Source organism: Cetorhinus maximus, chromosome 23 (assembly GCF_964194155.1).
Source record: "Cetorhinus maximus chromosome 23, sCetMax3.hap1.1, whole genome shotgun sequence".
Lineage (NCBI taxonomy): Eukaryota > Metazoa > Chordata > Chondrichthyes > Lamniformes > Cetorhinidae > Cetorhinus > Cetorhinus maximus.
In genome coordinates, this window is record NC_135901.1 from 52,844,732 (window position 1) to 52,864,990 (window position 20,259).

Here is a 20,259-nt window from a genome sequence, read left to right on the forward strand (position 1 = left end):
GAGAACTATTAACAATATCAGTAAACATGGGGAAGTTGGGGGATCAGCAGTTTATTGGGAATAGGGTCGATAGCAGGAGGTGGGTCTCATGGACAAGGTGAGCACTGAGAGGCCATGTGGGGAGATGGGAGAGAAACTAAAGAAAGATGTGAGTTCAGGCTTGAACAAGGGGAACTTTGGAGACAGTTTGTCCCGGTGGGCTAGTGGAAGGGAGGGAAGCAGCAGAGGCAGCTGATCGGATTGTCTCAATCTTAGTGACAAAGAAGCTCAATGAGCTCCTCACACTTGTTCTTGAAGGTGAGGATGGAGGAGACAGGGGAGGGGGGAGCATTTCAAAATAAACTAACTAGTCTTCAAGATATTAAAACAGAGCTTCCAAAATTGTGGCTCGTGATCCCCAGTGGTGAGATTTTGGGCTCGCGAGCTCTGAGGCATCCATGGCTGCCAGGGAGCTTGGACTGTCCCCTGACAGCTACGAGGGCCCCTTAAATCCTCACCTTTTCCTATTGGTGGACGAGCTCTAATGGCTGCTATCTGAGGCTTGATTGCTGCATAAAACGCCCGTGAAAAGGTAGGTGTTTGTTTTCTATTCATCAACTCCCCCAATTCATTCATCATTACCAAACTAAGGCAAACACATATCCTGGGGATTAAGATAGATGCAAAAAAGCTGTCTACCTCTTCTGTCATTTCAGCAGACGAAAGGAGGATCAGTCTGGTTTTGAGGGATGTACATTCACCATTTTGAAAAGTATATTTTTAGGATTACTAAAAGTTTTATGAGCCATTAAATATTTGTAGAGGAGAAAGCACCTTTCTGACTGTATATCACGCTAATAGCTTCTGTTGTATATAACTATTGTAGTGTTTATGATAAAAGCTGTATCTGTGTGTAATTGAGTCATTTATTTGAAATATCCTGCACATGCAGAATTGGAATTTCAAGATTTTATTTAGTGAAGAATTATAGAGAGTTAAGAGAATTATTGAGTTAATTAGACATGAGTCCAATTTACAATGTAGACTTTACAATATGCTAATTTTTCATTGAGCAATTGCAAATATTTAGCTGCTTGAAGTACTTTCTACAGAATAACAATTGTCCAAACTTTGCCTGACGCCTCTTTCCTGCACAACATCTCCTGTAATCCCCAGATTTTCACTCTAGGGTCACACCAAGTCTGAGACATTAAAATGGGGTCTCACTGGGAAAGGTTTGGGAAGCGCTGGATTAACAGACTCAGCACTTTGTGTTTAACACAAAGCTGTTTTATTTGAATTTTATCTGGAGTTTATAAACATCAGCAGAAACAGATCTCAATGAACATGGTTCAGTCCTGGATGTGATTAACAGCAAAATCCAATCACTGTCATGACTCATGAACTTGTTGGTGTCTCAGCACGTGGGATGAGGTAGTGAATCCCTTCCCACACTCGGAGCAGGTGAATGGTCTCTCCCCAGTGTGAACTCGCTGGTGTCTCAGCAGGTTGGATGATCGAGTGAATCCCTTTCCACACACGGAGCAGGTGGACAGTCTCTCCCCAGTGTGAACTCGCTGGTGCATCAGAAGGTTGGATGCCTGAGTGAATCCCTTCCCGCATGCACAGCAGATGAATGGTCTCTCCCCAGTGTGAACTCGCTGGTGCATCAGCAGGTTGGATGCCTGAGTGAATCTCTTCCCACACTGGGAGCAGGTGAATGGTCTCTCCCCTGTGTGAACTCGCTGGTGTGTTTGCAGGCTGGATGCATGAGTGAATCCCTTCCCACACATGGCACAGGTGAATGGTCTCTCTCCAGTGTGAGTGCGCTGATGAGTTTCCAGCTGAGACGGGTAGTTAAATTCCTTCCTACAATCCCCACATTTCCACGCCTTCTCCCCAGTGTGAACGGTGCTTTTTCCTTCCATGTTCGAAATCCGATGATCTTCAGCTTACGATAGACTGGGAAATTCCATCAGATCCTGATGTGATGTTTAGTTTCAGTTTCCCGACTGCAAATCCTCCCCTTCTAATACCTTGTGAAATTGATTTAAAACAGAAAAAAGGGAGTGAGAGAGAACCCACAAAAACACAAAGGCAGGTTGTGAAATTGAGCTGAATGAATCTGGGAATTTGTGGGGCCGGCACGAGGATAAAGTGACCATGAAAACTGCTGGATTGTCATAAAAACCCAACTGGGTCACTAATGTCCTTCAGGGAAGAGAACCTGCCACCTGGTCTGGGCCTACACAAGACTCTGGTCTCGACTGGAGGAGGGAGAGAGAAAGATGGGAGTGGGTGAGAGCGAAATGAGAGAGAGAAAAAGAGAAAGGCAGGGGGTGAAGGAGAGGGATAAAAACAAAGTGCTGGAAAATCTCTGCAGATCTGGCAGCATCTGTGAAGAGAGAAACACAGTTAAAGTTTCGAGACTGTATTACACTTCTTCGGAATTGGTGAAGCAGAGGGGATTTATATTTCTACAACTCAACCAGAACTTAGACAGAACCTCCCAAACCCTCAACCTCCACCACCCAGAAGGACCAGGGTTGCAGGTGTGTGTGAACATCATCACCTCCAAGTTACCCTTCAAGTCACACACCATCCTGACTTGACTGACATCCGGTACTGGATAAGCGAAATTCCCTTTATTTAAACATTGGGAAGATTGAAGCCATTGTCTTCAGTCCCCGCTACAAACTCCACTCCCTGATCACCGACTCCATCTCACTTCCTGGCAACTGTCTGAGACTGAACCAGACTGTTCACAACCATGGTGAAATATTTCACCCCAAGATGAGCTTCCAACCACATATCCACATCATCACCAAGACCGCCTATTTCCACCTCAGTAACATCGCCCGAATCCAGCCCAGTCTCAGCTCATCTGCTGCTGAAACTCTCATCCATTCCTTTGTTACCTCTAGACTTAACTATCCTAACGCACTCCCGGCCGGCCTCCCACATTCAGCCTCCCTGTAATCTTGAGGTCATCCAAAGCTCTGCTGCCGTGTGATTACTTGCACCAAGTCTTGTTCACCCATCACTCCTGTGCTCACTGACCGACAAAGTTTCCAGGTTAAGAAACACCAAAATGTTCAATTTCTTATCCTTACTTTCACATTTTTCCATGGCCGCTCCCGAACTCAAAAATCTCCATCAGTATCACAACCCTCCGAGATATCTGTACTGCTCTGATTCCAGCCTCCTGAGCATTCCTGATTTTAATCACTCCACCACTGGCAGCCATTTATCAGTTTTCAAGGCCCCAAGCTCTCGAATTTCCTCCCTAAACCTCTCTACCTTCGGAAGTCCCCGGAATCACAGATGCCATTCCTCAGCTAATTCCATTCACTCCACATGATATCAAGAAACGGCTGAAGACACTGGACACTGCAAAGGCTATGGGCCCTGACAATATTTGGCCAATAGTACTGAAAACTTGTGCTCCGGAACCTTCAGCACCCCTAGCCAAGCTGTACCAGTACAGCTACAACACTGGCATCTACCCGGCAAGTGGAAAATTGCCCAGGTATGTCCTGTACACAAAAAGCAGGACAAATCTAACCCGGCCAATTACCGCCGCATCGGCCTATTCTCCATTATCAGTAAAGTAATGGAAGGGGTCATTAACAGTGCTATCAAGCGGCACTTGCTTAGCAATAACCTATTCACTGACGCCCAGTTTGGGTTCCGCCAGGGCCACTCAGCTCCTGACTTCAATTCAGCCTTGGTTCAAGCATGCACAAAAGAGTTGAACTCCCGAGGTGAGGTGAAAGTTACTGGCCTTGACATCAATGCTGCATATGACCGAGTGTGGCATCAGGGGGCCCTAGCAAAACTGGAGTTGGTAGGAATCGGGGGGAAACTTCTCCGCTGGGTGGAGTCAAACCGAGCACAAAGGAAGATGGTTGTGGTTGTTGGAGGTCAGTCACCTCAGTTCCAGGATATCACTGCAGGAGTTCCTCAGGGTAATCTCATCAGCCCAACCATCTTCAGCTGCTTTATCAATGACCTTCCTTCCATTATAAGGTCAGAAGTGGGGGAATTTTCTGATCATTGCACAATGTTCAGCACCATTCATGACTCCTCAGATCCTGAATAACTCCATCTTCAAATGCAGCAAGATCTGGGTGATATCCAGGCTTGGGCTGACAAGTAACATTCGCCCCACACAAGTGCCAGACTATGACCATCTCCAACAAGAGAGAATCTAACTATGGTCCCTTAACATTCAATGGCATTACCATCGCTGAATCCCTCACAATCAACATCCTGGGGGTTACCATTGACCTGAAACTCAACTGGACCAGCCATATAAATACTGTGGCTACAAGACCAGGTCAGAGGCTAGGAATCCTGTGGTGAGTAACTCACCCCCTGACTCCCCAAAACCTTTCCACCATCTACAAGTCAGGAGTGTGATGGAATACTCTCCACTTGCCTGGATGAGTACAGCTCCAACAACACTCACGAAGCTTGACACTGTCCAGGACAAAGCAGCCCACTTGATTGGCACCACATCCACAAACATTCAGTCCCTCCACCACCAATGCACTGTAACAGCAGTGTGTACCATCTACAAGATGCAATGTAGGAACTCTAGGTCAATTAGAGAGTGTCTTACAAACCTACGACCACTACCATCTAGAAGGACAAGGGCAGCAGACACATGGGAACACCATCACCTGGAAGCTCCCCTCCAAGCCACTCGCATTCCTGACTTGGAAATATATCGCTGTTCCTTCACTGTCGCCTGGTCAAAATGCTGGGATTTCTTCCCTAACAGCGCTATGGGTGTACCTACACCATGTGAACTCCAGCGGTTCAAGAAGGCAGCTCACCACCACCTTCTCAAGGGCAATTAGGGATGGTCAGTAAATGTTGGCCCAGCCAGCGAAGCCCACATCGCTTGGAAGAATTAAGAAGATTCCCTTTAAGAGTGACCTCTTTGACCAAGCTTTTGGTCACCTGCCCTAATATCTCCTCATGTGGCTCAGTGTCAAATGTTACTTTGTGACATTTCTGTGAAACGTCTTGGAGCATTATATCACATTAAAAGTTGATGAAACAAATTGTTGTTGTTGATTTGGACATATATCACTGTTCCTTCATCATCACTGGGTGAATAACATGTGACTCCTTACCTAACAGCATTGTGGGAGCACCTTCACCACACGGACTGCAACGGTTCAAGAAGGTCAAACATCATCTTCCCCACAGGCAACTGGGGATTGGCAAAATATGCTCCTATCTGTGGAGAGGAAAACAGAGTAAACATTTCAGGGTGTGCAGAATGAATTAAAGGGACTAAAAATGTTGCAGAATTTGATGGTCAACATGAGCTCAGAGGTGGAAGAGAAATGGACTATTGCACAGGAAAAACAATTCCTGACTACGAAAGGTACTGTGGGAAGATAAAGCTGGGAAGACAGCAGCACATGGTCAGGAGATGGGCAGCGGAGGTAACCTCATTGAGACACAGTCAGCAAAAGTAACAATTAAATACTAAACGTACCTAAAATACACCCAGTATTAGAGGCAGAGGAATTGGACAATAGCAGAGAAGACAGAGCTGAAACAGAGCAATGGATTGTGTTATAAATTCAATTCATCCTGGGTCCCTGCTAAATTAGCAACCTGTGGAGATTGTAACATTTAAGGTACAGGATGTTCCAATGCTTGTTACATTGGTTCCTGTCTAGTAACAAGGGTGGGATCCTCTGGGAGTATTTTGATAGGTCACCAGATCAGTTCTAGGGTCAGTGAACAGCTCTTCTTGAGGCAGTTATTTCCGGGAGTTGCCAGGCAATAGGTGCCACAGGAACAGGTAGAGGTCCCAGTTAAGTTGAGTTAAAAATTTAGAGAAAAGGCTGCAGGGAGCAGACTTTAACTAAAGAGGGCTGTTGAAGCAAAGGTACCCCTTTGGAGCAATGGTGTTCTGCTTGGCATGGCCATAAGTCTCAGCTAGTGCAAGCTAGTGTTTGATTGTACTTGGGAATCCAGGGAGAAGGAATCTTGGAAAGCGAGACTGAAACTCTGCGAGGTGGGCCATTGTTAAAGCCATCTGAGTGGGAGTGACTTTTGGAGAGAATTCCAGGTGAGATCTTCGAAGCTGGAGATTGGAAACCCTCTTGAGAAAGACTAAGTTTCAGTGAGATTGGTTGACTCAATGTGGGATTAATGTCTGGGTGGATTGTTGTGAAATCCATGGAATCTCTTTTGGTTGCATCTGTCATTTACTCTGTAATGTGGTGTGTCTCATCACAGTTCATCTGTTAATTCACATGTACCTCATACTTACCTTGAATGTTTGAGTATCAGATACATATTGTAAATTGTTTTATCTTTCTGAACTTGTACAGTAAATTTTGTTTTATTGTTGTTCAAAACCCATGGAAACTTGTGGCCTTATTCCAAAAGTAGGTGTCTTAAATCTCAACCTTCATCTACTTTAAACAAAATGTTATTGATCCCTCACCGGATCGCATATGTGTCTGGCCAAGAATCATAACAATGGACATTGGATTCAGATCCACAGGAAAGAAGCCACACCAGCCATTAACAGGATCCACACCAATTGGTGAGGTCAAAACTAAGACACAGGGCCTTTTCTTGCTGAGAAAGTTTGTTGACTTGGTTCACTGTCAACACTGCTCACCCACACCCAGTGTCCCAGCTATCCCCTACTTCATTGTGTTCAAATACCCATCACCTGTTTACCTTAACAATCTCATTGACATTAACAAACCTTAACAATGTAACTGAGAAGGCATTCACACCAACCTCAGAGCCATGGAACTTTGCATAGATAACAGAGCATAGGCAACAGAGCATAAAACCAAAATCTTTAAATTGTAGATGAATAGTCAAAAATACTCACCTGTGAAACAATTTCAAGGTTGAACTTTAAACTCTCCTGCTGGAGCCTGCAACTGGAAAGATATCAGAAGCACTGGAGTTAGAGAAAAATCTCCCAGTTGAGGAAATACCCGGGGAGCGGGGTGATGTCACCGTGTAATTGTCGATGTGTGATGATGTCACAGTGTAATTGTCGATGTGTGATGATGTCACAGACACAGAACATCTGGATCTGTGCAAACCAGTGATCACCACACATTATGAAGGATGTGAGGGTCCTTGAGAGGGGGCAGAGGAGATTTATCAGAATGGGTCGAGGGAAGTGGGATATGAGCTAGAAGGTTTTGTTCTCCTTCAAGCAAAGGAGATTGAGGGAAATTTAATAAAGGTGTACAAGATTATGATAGGTTTAGATAAGGTAGATCACACAGTGCAGAAGAGGCCCTTTGGCCCATCGAGTCTGCACCAACATGTGAGAAACACCTGACCTACCTACCTAATCCCATTTACCAGCACTTGGCCCATAGCATTGAATGTTATGACGTGTCAAGTGCTCATCCAGGTACTTTTCAAAAGGATGTGAGGCAGCCTGCTTCCACCACCCTCTCAGGCAATGCATTTCAGACCGTCACAACCCTCTGGGTAAAAAAGTATTTCCTCACATCCCCCCAAACCTCCTGCCCCTCACCTTGAATTTGTGTCCCCTCGTGACTGACCCTTCAACTAAGGGGAACAGCTGCTCCCTATCCACCTGTCCATGCCCCTCATAATCTTGTATACCTCAATCAGGTCGCCCCTCAGTCTTCTCTGCTCCAACGAAAACAACCCAAGTCTATCCGACCTCTCTTCATAACTTAAATGTTTTATCCCAGGCAGCATCCTGGTGAATCTCCTCTGCACTCCCTCCAGTGCAATCACATCCTTCCTATAATGTGGTGACCAGAAATGCACACAGTACTCCAGCTGTGGCCTCACCAAGGTTCTATACAACTCCAACATGACCTCCCAACTTATTTATTCTATGCCTCGATTGATGAAGGCAAGTGTCCCATATGCCATTTTCACCACCCCACTAAGATGTCCCTCCGCCTTCAGAGATCTATGGACACATACACCAAGGTCCCTTTGTTCCTCAGAACTTCTTGCTGTCATGCAATTCATTGAATACTTCCTTGTCAAATTACTCCTTCAAAAGTGTATTGCCTCACACTTTTCAGGGTTAAATTCCATCTGCCACTTATCTTCCTGTAGCCCAAGACTCTCAACCTCAGTTAACCACCCGATCAATCTTTGTGTCATCCGCAAACTTACTAATCCTACTCCCCACATGTCGTTTATATAAATGACGAATAATAGGGGACCAATCACACATCCCTGTGGTACGCCACTGGCTTCCAGCCACTAAAGCAGCCTTCTGTCATCACCCTCTGTCTCCTACAACTAAGCCAATTTTGAATCCAACTTATCAAATTACCCTGTCTCCCATGTGCATTTGCCTTCTTTATAAGTCTCCCATGTCGGACCTTGTCAAAGGCTTTTCTGAAATACATATAAACTACATCAACCTCACTATCCTCATCTACACACCTGGTCACCTCCTCAAAAAATTCAAACAAATTTGTTAGGCATGACCTCCCTCTGACAAAGCTATGCTGACTTTCCCTGATCAAACCTTGCCTCTCCAAGTGGAGACAGATTCTCTCCTCCAGAATTTTCTCCAATATTTTCCCTGCCACTGACGTGTGACTCACTGGACTGTAGTTCCCTGGCTTATCTCTACAACTCTTGTTAAATAGCGGAACCACATTAACTGTTCTCCAGTCCTCTGACACCTCCCCCAGAGGGGAATTAAAATTTTGGGTCAGAGCCTCTGTGATCTCCTCCCTTGCCTCCCTTGTCTGGGATACAAATCATCTGGACCTAGAGATTTGTCCACTTTTGAGCCTGCCAACACCTTCAATACCTTGTCACTCCCTATATCAATTTGCTCAAGAACCTCACAGTCTCTCTCCCTGAGTTCCATACCTTCATCCTCATTCTCTTGGGTGAAGACAGATGTGAAGTATTCGTTCAACACTCTAGCAATGTCCTCTGGCTCCACCCATAGATTGCCCTCTTGGTCCCTAATGATAACGATAGTTAACGAAAAGCTGTTCCAATTAACTGATTGTAAAATGATTACGGGACACAGATTAAAGATTTTGGGCAAGATCTGTAGGAGGAATGAGGAAGAATTTTACACAGTGAGTGGTAATGACCTGGAACTCAAGGATTACACTCAGAGGCCGATAATATCCAGGTCCTGTCCTGGATTTCTATCCTGGACTGACAGTGACATATTTGGAAAACGGTATATACAGAGCATTAGAAAAGGAGGATCCAGGTCCTGATGAATCTAGTGACTCTGTCATATCTAAATGTGATGTTGGTCTTGACATTCCAGTCTGTAAATCCTCCCCATCTGACCCCCTGTAAAAGGAGTTTCCAAAATCCATCCCTGTCAGTCCAGGATAGAAATGCACAACATTCTCTCCTCCTGCTACCTGGACCAGGATGACCGCGCATGCGCCCTGCTGCACATTGCCCCCTATAAAGATGGCGGCCGTTACCCCGAGTCTGGCGAAGGGAGAACTCCAGAATTTTTCGGCCCGTTCTCTGCAAACACAAGACCGGTACCTTGTTATTTGGGCTCTGAGGCCTGCACTGTGTCTTTATGAAGCCTCCCTGCCCATTCCGCTGGCTCCATTCCTCCTCACACACCCACTAACTCTGTTAGTTTGCTCCACTCGACATTCTCACCCACTCTGACCAGCTTCTGTCGCAGACCAGTACTGCGCATGCTCGTGAAACATACCGCAATGCGCATGCCCCAGCACACACAGTAATGCGCATGTGCCGGGAGCTCCTGTTGTGAGGATAGGACACATTCTGTTCCCCTTTGAATGCTGGGTAGCCCCGCTGCCATTGAAAGTCCTTATTTCTGAATAGGAATTTATTATTTGTGATCCAGTGACGATTGGATCCACAGGGCCAAGATATAACAATGTTTTTTGATATCAATTGACTTAATAAAGTGCACTGGTCTTCCGCCATAGTTCTGTGCCAGGTGTAATTAACAGCAGAACAAATCCCTCGTTAAATGTGAACTCACTGGAATCTCAGGAGGCCGTGTGAACAAGTGATTTTTCATTCCATACACAAAACATTTAAATTCTGTCATCAGTAAGAATGTAACAACTCAGCTTGTGAACGATTATTTCACAGTGTGATTTTACCCATAAGTTTCCAGCTCATACGGGGATCTCAAACCCTTCAGATAATGAGTTCCACATTCTCAACAATCTACAGTTATCAAAAAGCGGGTGTTGTGAATCTGAAATTAAAATGGCAGATCTGGTAGTACCGGTACAGGGAGGAATATAGCATCAGTGAACAGTCCTGAAAACTTAATTCTTCTCACTGCAGATGCTCCTAGATGTGCTGAGTGTTTCCGGAACACTCTGCATTATCTCTGATGAATGAAAATTGATCATGATTTACACATTAGATTTATTAATGACTAACTTATATTTATTTCCATCCATTCACAAGTGGAAACATCTTCCACGTGTCCATCCTGTCAAACCCTTTCACTATCTTAAAATGCTCGGTCAGGTCATCTCTCACTCTCTTCTCCAAACAAAATCTTTGCAAACTGTTGAATCTTTGTTGATTGATATAACTTTCCAATTCTGGCATCATTCCAGTAAATCTGTTTTGCACCTTCCCCAGTGCTTCTCGATCCAATTTAACATATGGAGACAGAGCTAATCTGAGCATCAATATCACTATTGCCCCAAATTCCTGTATGTTGGAAGGATCGGTATGGCAGTGGGAGAGAGGACTGTGGTTGCGAGCTGTTATTCATCATCCTCTATTTGAGAGATTATCTCACTAGAATATTTGGACACTAAGGGAATCAATGGATATTGGAATGGGGCAGGAATGTGGAGTTAAGCTGAAAGATCATTTAATGGTGGAACAGTCTCAAAGAGCCATATGGTCTACCCCAGCTCCTATTTCTTGTTTTCTTATGAACATCACTGTGAATCATTTCCATACAAGCACAGCAGATCCAGGGCCAGCTCTTCACCTCTTCCCTTCCCACATTCCAGGTCCCCAAACACACTTTCCAGGTGACACAATGAAAAAGGTCAGCGACCTAAAACATTCCGTCCACTTGGTCGACATGAAACTAAACTCATGATGAATTCCTCCTCAATAACAGGGAGTGGATCAATAGCACTACTACTGACCGAGCTGGTCGATTCCTAAAAGACATAGCTGCTAGACTAGGTCTGTGACAAGTCATGAGAGAGTCTTCAAGAGGGAAAAACATACTTGATCTCATCCTCATCACTCCGTCTGCTGCAGACGCACCTTTCCATGACAGCATCAGTAGGAGTCACCTCCTACGAAGTCGTTGTGGAGACGAAGTCCCATCCTCACATTGAGGACGCCCTCCATCTTATGGTGTGGCATTACTATCGTGCTAAATAACATAGGTTTCGAACAGATCTAGAAACTCAAGGCTGGGCATCCTTGGGGCGCTCTGGGCCAACGGCAGCAGCAGAATTGCACTCAACCATAATCTGTAACCTTTTGGCCTGGCAAACCCCCCCAACTCTACCAGTACCATCAAGCCAGGGGATCTACCCTGGTTCAATTAAGAGTGCAGGAGGCATTCCAGGAGCAGCATCTGGCATACACAAAAATGAGATGTCAACCTGGTGAAGCTACAACATAGGACTACTTGCAGGCCAAACAGTGTAAATGATATGTGACAGACAGATCTAAGCGATTCCACAACCAATGGATCAGGTCTAAGCTCTGCAGTCCTGCCACACTCAGTCGTGAATGGCGGTGGACAATTTAACAACTCATTAGAGGAGGAGGCTCGACAAATATCCCCATCTTCAATAGTACTGAAAACCTGGACTTCAGAACTCGCTGCACCCATAGCCAAGCTGTTCCAGTACAGCCACAACACTCGCATCTCCCCAGCAATGTGGAAAATGGCCCGGGTGTGTCCTGTACACAAGGCATGATAAACCCAATCGGTCCAATTACTGCTCTATCATTCTACTCTCGATCATCAACAAAGTAATGGAAGGGGTCATCAACAGTGCAATCAAGTGGAACTTGCTTAGCAATAATCAGGTCACTGGTGCTCAATTTGGGTTTTGCCAGGATCACTCAGCTCCTGACCTCATTACAGCCCACGTTCAAACATGGACAAAACAGTTGAACTCCGGACGTAAGGTCAGAGTAACTGCCCTTAACATCAAGGCAGCATTTGACCGAGTGTGGCATCAAAGAGCCCTAGCAAAACGGGAGTCAATGGAAATGAGTGGGGAAACTCTCCACTGGTTTGAGTCCTGGGTTGTGGTTGTTGGAGGTCAATCATCTCAACTCAGGACAACGCTGCAGGAGTTCCTCAGGATAGTGTCCTCGGCCCAACCATCTTCTGCTGCCTCATCAATGGCCTTCCTTCCATCATAAGGTCAGGAGTGGGGATGTTCTCTGATGATTGCACAATGTTCAGCACCATTCGGGACTCCTCAGGTCCTGAAACAATCCATGTCCAAATGTACCAAGACCTGGAAAAACTTGGCAGATGGAATATAAGTAGGGAATATGTGAGGTTATGCTATTTGACGGGAAGGATAGAGGAGCTGAATATTATTAAAGTGGAGAAAGACTGCAGAAGGCTGCAGCACAGAGGGATTTGGGAGTCCTTGTGCATGAATCCCAAAAAGCTAACATAAACGTTCAGCAGGTAATAGGGAAGGAAAATAGAATGTTGGTCTTAATTTCAAAGGGAATGGAGTATAAAAAAGGAAAGTCTTGGCAAAACTATACAAGGCAGCAGTTAGACCGCCCCGAGAATACTGTGAACAATTTTGGTCCCCTATATAAGGAAAGGTATTCTGGCACTGGAGGCAGCCCGGAGAAGATTCATTCTGTTGATCCCGGGTATGGAGGGATTTTCTTTTGAGGAGAGGTTGAGTAGGTTGGGCCTGTACTCATTGGAGTTTAGAAGAATGAGGGGCGACCTTATTGAAACATATAAGATTCTTCGGGGGCTTGACAGGGTAGATGCTGAGTGGTTGTTTCCCTTTGTGAGAGAGTCTATGACTAGAGGGCATAATCTCAGAGTTAGGGGGTGCCCATTTAAAAAATAGATGAGGCAGAATTTCTTCTCTCAGAGGGTAGTGAATCTGTGGAATTCTTTACCACAGAGGGCTGTAGAGGCTGGGTCATTAAGTATATTCAAGGCTGAGATAGACAGATTTTTAATCAGTAAGGAAATCAAGGTTATGGGGACAAGGCAGGGAAGTGGAATTGAGGATTATCAGATGAGCCATGATCTCATTGAATGGCGGAGCAGACTCGATGCACCGAGCGAGGCCGCAACTTTCTCCCAGTTACAGACCTGGGGTAACGGTCGCCATCTAGCCAAATGGCCAGCTTCTGCTCCTAAATGTTATGGTCTTATGGACATTACCCAGGCTTGGTCTGGCAAGTGGAAAGTAACATTCATGCCACATAAGTGCCAGGCTATGGCTATCTCCAACAAGAGAGAAGCTAAGCAACTCCCCTTGACATTCAAATGCATTACTACCATTTAATCTCCCATTATCAACATCCTGGGGTTACCATTTACCAGAAACTGAATTGGACCAGCCATATACATAGATAAAAACAAAAAGCTAAAAGCTACTGCGGATGCTGGAAATCCAAAACAAAATAAAAACAGAATTACCTGGAAAAACTCAGCAAGTCTGGCAGCATCGGCGGAGAAGAAATCAGTCAACGTTTCGAGCCCTCATGGCCCTTCAGCAGAACTGAAGCATAGTTTCAACAAGGGAGAAATATAAATTGGTTTAAGGTGGGTGGGGGGGGAAGAGACACATTGAGGGTGTGGTGTGAGCAGATAATCAAAAGATGTCAGAGACAAAAGGGTCAAAGAGGTGTTGAAGGTGGTGGTCTTTGTCTGAGAAAAGTGCTAATTAAGAATGCAAGACAGGATATTCAAACTACAGCTCTAGTGGGGGTGGGGTGGAAAGACTAAAGGTTTTAGGTTTAGATTTAAAAATAATGGAAATAGGTGGGGAAAGAAGAATCTATATAAATTATTGAAAAAAAAGGCGGGTGGGGGGGGAAAAGAAACGGGGTGGGGATGGGGGGAGGGGGAGTTTAAGATCTAAAGTTGTTGAATTCAATATTCAGCCCAGAAGGCTGTAAAGTGCCTCGTCGGAAGATGAGGTGCTGTTCCTCCAGTTTGCGTTGGGCTTCACTAGTCCGGCTACAAGAGCCAGTCAGAGGCGAGGATTCCTGCAGCAAATATCTCACCTCCTGACTCCCCAAAGCCTGTCCACAATCTACAAGGCACAAGTCAGGAGCGCGATGGAACACTCTCTACTTGCCAGGATCAGTGCAGCTCCAAAAACGCTCAAGAGCTCAACACCATCTAGGACAAAGCAATGCACTGGATTGGCACCACATCCACAAACATTTATTCTATCCACCACCAACACACAGTCGCAGCAGTATCTACCATCTCCAAGATGCACTGCAGAAACTCACGAAGGTTCCTTGGGCATCACCTTCCAAACCCGCGACCACTACCATCTAGAAGGACAAGGGCAGCAAACACATGGGAACACCAGCACCTGAAAGTTCCCCTCCAAGTCACTCGCCATCCTGGCTTGGAAATATCGTCGTTCCTTCACTGTCACTGGGTCAAAATCCTTGAACTTCCCCCAGCATCTCATGAATGAATTTTTAAAAATCAATTGTAAACACAAAGCTTCCAGCCGGGATTGAACCGGGGACTTTCTCATGTAAAGTAAAGGTGATAATCAGTGCACTAGGGAAATGAGTGTGAATCCCCCCGGACAGAGGGGAACTGACCATCCATCTCTAGCTCTAATTCCCAAACAGAAAATGCTGCCAAGAATCAGCAAGTCAGGCTGAGTCTGGCCGCTCACACCATTTGGAACCGTCACAATGCCCGGCTGATTGACGGCAGCTCCAGGCCAATAGTAAGAGGGGACATGCCTGGAGGACCGCGCTGATCCTCCAGCCAATCGGAATGAATGAGGGGCGGGGCCGGACTGGGAGTGAAGCATGCGCAGTGTGAGTAATGGCGACTGAGAGACGCTTCTGTCTCGGAACCGGAATCGGTGAGTTTGTGAATGGCGGGGCGGAGGGAGCGATGGATCCGGCGGGTGGGCGGGGAGGCTTTGGAAACATGTTATGTAAACAGAAATCCCTGAAAAATAACTTTCCGGTCCCCGGGGTAACCGTTTCCCCATTTGCACCGAGCGAGGCCGCAACTTTCTCCCAGTTACAGACCCGGGGGTAACGGCCGCCATCTTTATTGGGGGCAAAGTGTATCAGGGCGCACGCGCCGCCGCCATATTTATTGGGGGCAAAAGATCAAAATGTTGCAAAAGCTCAGCAGGTCTGACAGCATCTGTGGAGAGAGAGACAATAGTTAACGTCTCGAGTCCGTATGACTCTTCTTCAGTGCTAAGGAGAAGTAGAAATATCATGGACTTCACACTGTTTATGAGTGGTGAAGCAAGTGGAACAATGATGTTCAGGTCCTGTTGAATCGAGTGAATCTGTCCAATCTTGATGTGATGTTTGGTTTGAATTTCCCGTCTGCAAATCCTCACCAAGGCTCCTTAGGCAGCAGCTCCCAAACCCACGACCACTACCATCTAGAAGGACAAGGGCAGCAGATACATGGGAACACCATCACTTGTAAATTCCCCTCCAAGTCACTCACCATCCTGACTTGGAAATATATCTCCGTTCCATCAATGTCGCTGGGTCAAATTCCTGGAATTCCCTTCCTAACAGCACTGTGGGTGTACCTACACCACATGGACTGCAGCGGTTCAAGAAGGCAGCTCCCCACCACCTTCTCAAGGGCAATGAGGCATAGGCAAGAAATGCTGGCGCAGCCAGCGATGCTCGCATCTCATGAATGAATTAAAATAAAATGCTGTAAAAAGGAGATTCCAAAAATTCCATCACTATCCAAGGGTTGGTGCAGGAGGGAGGGCTTTAGATTCCTGGATCAATGGGCCCATTTCTGGGGAAGTTTGGGCCAATACAAGTCTGACAGGTTGCACCTGGGCTGGAACAGGACCAACATCCTTGTGAGGGGGTCGCTAATGCTGTGGGTGGGGGGTTAAACTAACTTAGCAGGGGGATGGTTTACAGAGTGGAGGTATACTAGGCGTGATGCACAGACAAGTATAGAAGGAAAAAATCAAGTCAGTCTGGAAGGCAGAGCATATATTGTCAAGTTAAGGCACAAGGCAGCATGGCAAGGCTGGATGGCAACTATATTAATGCAATGGGTCTTGCAAGTAAGGCCGATGAGTTGAGGGTGTTGATGAACACATGGGGATATGATATCATTGCTATAACGGAGACATGGTTGAGGGAGGGGCAGGACTCACAGCTCAATACTCTGGGGTATGGAATCTTTGGGTGAGACGGGGGTGGGGGTGTAAAAGAGGAGGTGGGGTCACAATATTGATCAAGGAGTCAATTACGGCAATAAGGAGGGATGATATCTTAGAAGCTTCCTCAAATGAGGCCATATAGGTAGAACCTAAAAACAAAAAGGGGGTAATCACATTGCTTGGAGTGTACTATAGACCCCCAAACAGACAGTGAGAGATAGAGGACAGATATGTAGGCAAATCTCAGAGAAGTGTAAAAAGGACAGGGTAATAATAGAAGGGGATTTCAACTTCCCCAGTATTAACTGGGATCGACAAAGTGTGAAAGGTTTAGAGGGAGCTGAGTTCTTAAAATGTACCCAAGAGAGCTTTTTAAGCCAGCACATAGGAAGTCCTACGAGTGAGGCAGCAGTCCGAAGCCGGGCAAGTGGTAGGAGTGTCTGTGGGGGAGCATTTCGGTAATAGTAACCATAATTGAGTAAGATTGAACGTAGTTATGGAAAAGGCGAAAGATGATCTGGAAATAAAGATTCTAAATTCGGTGAAGGCTGATTTTAATATGATAAGACAAGATCTGGACAAAGTGGACTGGGAGCAGCTACTTGTAGGAAAATCTACATCAGAGCGGTGGGAGTCATTCAAAAAGGAAATAGAGAGAGTGCAGGGCCGAAAATAAACCAAATTTCATAGGGAACAACAGTTTATACTGCATGAGAAAAGGGTGCTGATTGGTTGGCCAGTCAGTCCTGATTGGTCATTGCTATGGAGAATGTTCCAGGTAGTTATCATCATGTGCTTTTGTTTAATTCAACAAAAGGTGCCATGCCTGGACTTGTTCCTTCTGCCTGCAGAGGACAGGTCCCCGTATATGAATATATGTAGCTTCTAGCAAATGTAAGTGAGACACTTTATGAGCCTGACTGATAATCTTTGAAATTTGATGTTCTTATGTCTGTCCTGATGAGTACAAGATTAAATGTTTTGACAGAATGTCTCCTTTTTTTAACAGTACTCAAGTGCATTAAAGGGGGGAAGTGCGGTAGACAGAGGGAGAGGTGTCGGGAGAGAATCTCAGAGCTTGGGGACAAGGGAACTGAAGGTACGGTCACTAATGGTGGAGCGATTAAAATAGGGAATGTACAGGACCAGAATTAGAGCAGTGTAGATATCTCAGAGGGTTGTGGGGCTGGAGGAGATTACAGAGATAGGGAGGGGCGAGGCCTTGGAGGGAATTGAAAACAAGGATGAGAATTTTAGAATCAAGTTGTTGCTTGACTGGGAGCCAAGGCAGGTCAGGAAGCAGAGGGGTGTAAGGGAAACGGGCCTCACCGTGAGTGAAGACATGGACAGAAGACTTTTGGATGGTGTTAAGTTTGCAGAGGGTAACGTAGGAGACCAGCCAGGAGTGTGTTGGAATAATCAAGTCTGGAGGTAACAATGGCAGCGATGAGGGTTTCAGCAGCAGATTCACTGATACAGGGTGAGGTTGGGTGATGTTACAGAGGTGGAAACAGGCGATCTGAGTAATGGCACAGATATGAGGTCAGAAACTCATCTCGAAATCAATTTTAACACCGTGGTTGTGAACAGACAGGTTTAATCTCAGACCGTTCCGAGGGAGAGGGATGGAGTAGGTATCTAGGGAATGGAGATTGGAGCAGGGACTGAGAACAGTGTCTTCAGACTTCTCAGTATTTAATTGGGGTTAATTAGTCATCAGGAAGAGAAGCAGGAACCGGAATGGACCATGAGACTGATCCCAGGTTTAACGTGGTTAGAGAGAGAGAGAAGGAAGGAAGGAAACCCAGGGAGGTTTGGAGAAACCATCTTCACAATTGCTCATTAAATCTCCTAACTGAGTTTTGAACACAAGGTTAATGTCTGCTATTCTGTCTGGTCGGTCAGGGGGTTTCAGATTAATGTTTTGTCACAAGTAATGACTGAAGTGAATGATCAAACATATTGTTATCTCCAGTTGTACAAATTTGTTAAAAAGATACAGAAAGAATTGTCCAAAACTCTGGATTTCAGCACAGGGAGGAGGGAGAGTGTGTGGGACGGGGATTTGCAGCTTTGGGGGAACAAGAGAGGAAAAAATGTTCCATAGAAACTAGAATTGCCTGTTCTGAATTTCTATCCCGTTCTTACAGTGATGACTTTTATAAACTCCTTTTACAGAGAATTAGAAGGGGATAATTTGCAGATGGGAAACTCAAACCAAACATCACTTCAAGATCTGACAGTCACTCGATTCATCAGGACCTGAGTATCATCGGAATTTGAATGTGGACGGAGAAATGTTTGTCAGTTCTGTCTGTGGGAAAAGATTTCAAACATCAGTGTGACTGGAAAAGCACTGAGACGCACACACACCCGAGTGAGAGTGTTCCAGTGAACTGACTGTGGAAAGAGCTTTAACCAGTTACACAGCCTGAAATAACGTCACACCATTCACAGCTGGGAGAAACCATACCGTGTTCTCTGTGTGAATGAGGCTTCAACTGATTATCAAACCTGGAGAGACACAGGGATACCTACACCATGGATAAACCGTGGAAATGTGAGGACTGTGGGAAGGGATTCAGTTACCCATCTTTGCTGGAAATCCACCGACGTACTTACACTGGAGGGAGACCGTTCACCTGCTCCAAGTGTGGGAAGGGATTCACTTGGTCATCCAGCCTGCTGAGACACCAGAGAGTTCACACTGGGGAGAGGCCTTTCACCTGCTCTGAGTGTGGGAAGGGATTCACTCAGTCATCCTACCTGCTAATTCACCAGCGGCTTCACACTGGGGAGAAGCCGTTCACCTGCCCTGTATGTGGGAAAGGCTTCACTGGGTCCTCTGACCTGCTGAACTACCAGCGAATTCACACTGAGGAGAAGCCAATCCCGTGTACTTCCTGTGGAAAGAGATTCAGGTCTTGGTCCAACCTCAAAGTACACCAGCGAGTTCACACTGGAGAGAGACCATTCACCTGCTCCAAGTGTGGGAAGGGATTCACTCAGTCATTCAACCTGCTGATCCACCACCGAGTTCACACTGGAGAGAGATCATTCACCTGCTCCAAATGTGGGAAAGAATTCACTCAGTCATCCAACCTGCTGAAACACCAGCGAGTTCACAACTGACTGCAGGAGTCTGATTTTGCTGTTATTGCTGCTGTGAATCACATCCAGGACTGAACCATGTTCATTCTGACAGTTGGGGTTTAAAGCCAGCTAGTCTGGGTGTTTAATGTACTTTTAAGATGTTAATTAGATAAACATAAGGAAGTTAAAAGGTAAAGTATAAATTTACATTTGTTCAATACAGCATTCAAGAGTGGGAGTAAAACCTTGCACCTAGCTGGGAGACGCCAAGCAATGTGTTTAAATAACTAATAAAATTAGTGGGATGAAAATGTTATTGTTTGAAGATGTGACATTAAAAACCTAGGATGCAATGGAAAATTGACATTGAAATGGGAAGCTAGGTATAAACAGAAAGGAATTTGTGTGTGTAGGGCAGAGGCATTTAATATCTAACCAGCCTGTAAGCCTACAACTGTGTATGCAAAGGAACCAAATTGAAAGGAACCTCATATTTAATTTGTAAGGTCAAATGTGCTTTGCCAGTTGTCTGTTTAAAGTCTATGGGTTACTGTTGCCTTGGTGAAGATTTACCTGGAGTGATTAATTTGGGGATTTGTTTAAAAGTTATTATGATAGTAATTTGTAGACATGTGTATGTGTTTAACTTGCTAAATTAATAAATTATTAATTTAGTTTTATATATAAAAAAACCTTTTGAAGCTCAGTGGTCTTATTCCTGAATTCAGAGCCGCATCTCAAACATACCAATTGAAAATATAGGTTATGACAGTTGTTCAAGTTACCCTCTTAGATTTAAACA

General features: G+C 45.3%; 1 protein-coding gene across 1 annotated transcript; it reads right to left on the reverse strand.

The window, feature by feature from the left end:
- Positions 1-1,256: 1,256 nt before the first annotated feature.
- LOC144697646 (uncharacterized) lies at positions 1,257-9,670 on the reverse strand. The gene is made up of 5 exons (XM_078569674.1): positions 9,514-9,670; positions 6,860-6,911; positions 5,495-5,551; positions 5,124-5,230; positions 1,257-2,015 (listed from the first exon to the last, which is right to left on the reverse strand). The coding sequence occupies exon 5, from the start codon at positions 1,905-1,907 to the stop codon at positions 1,371-1,373; it is 537 nt and encodes a 178-aa protein (XP_078425800.1). The 5' UTR covers positions 1,908-2,015; positions 5,124-5,230; positions 5,495-5,551; positions 6,860-6,911; positions 9,514-9,670; the 3' UTR covers positions 1,257-1,370.
- Positions 9,671-20,259: the final 10,589 nt, after the last annotated feature.

Bases quoted from the DNA above. Each gene is read 5' to 3' on its own strand.
- LOC144697646 (XM_078569674.1), bottom strand. From the start codon at position 1,907: ATGGAAGGAAAAAGCACCGTTCACACTGGGGAGAAGGCGTGGAAATGT.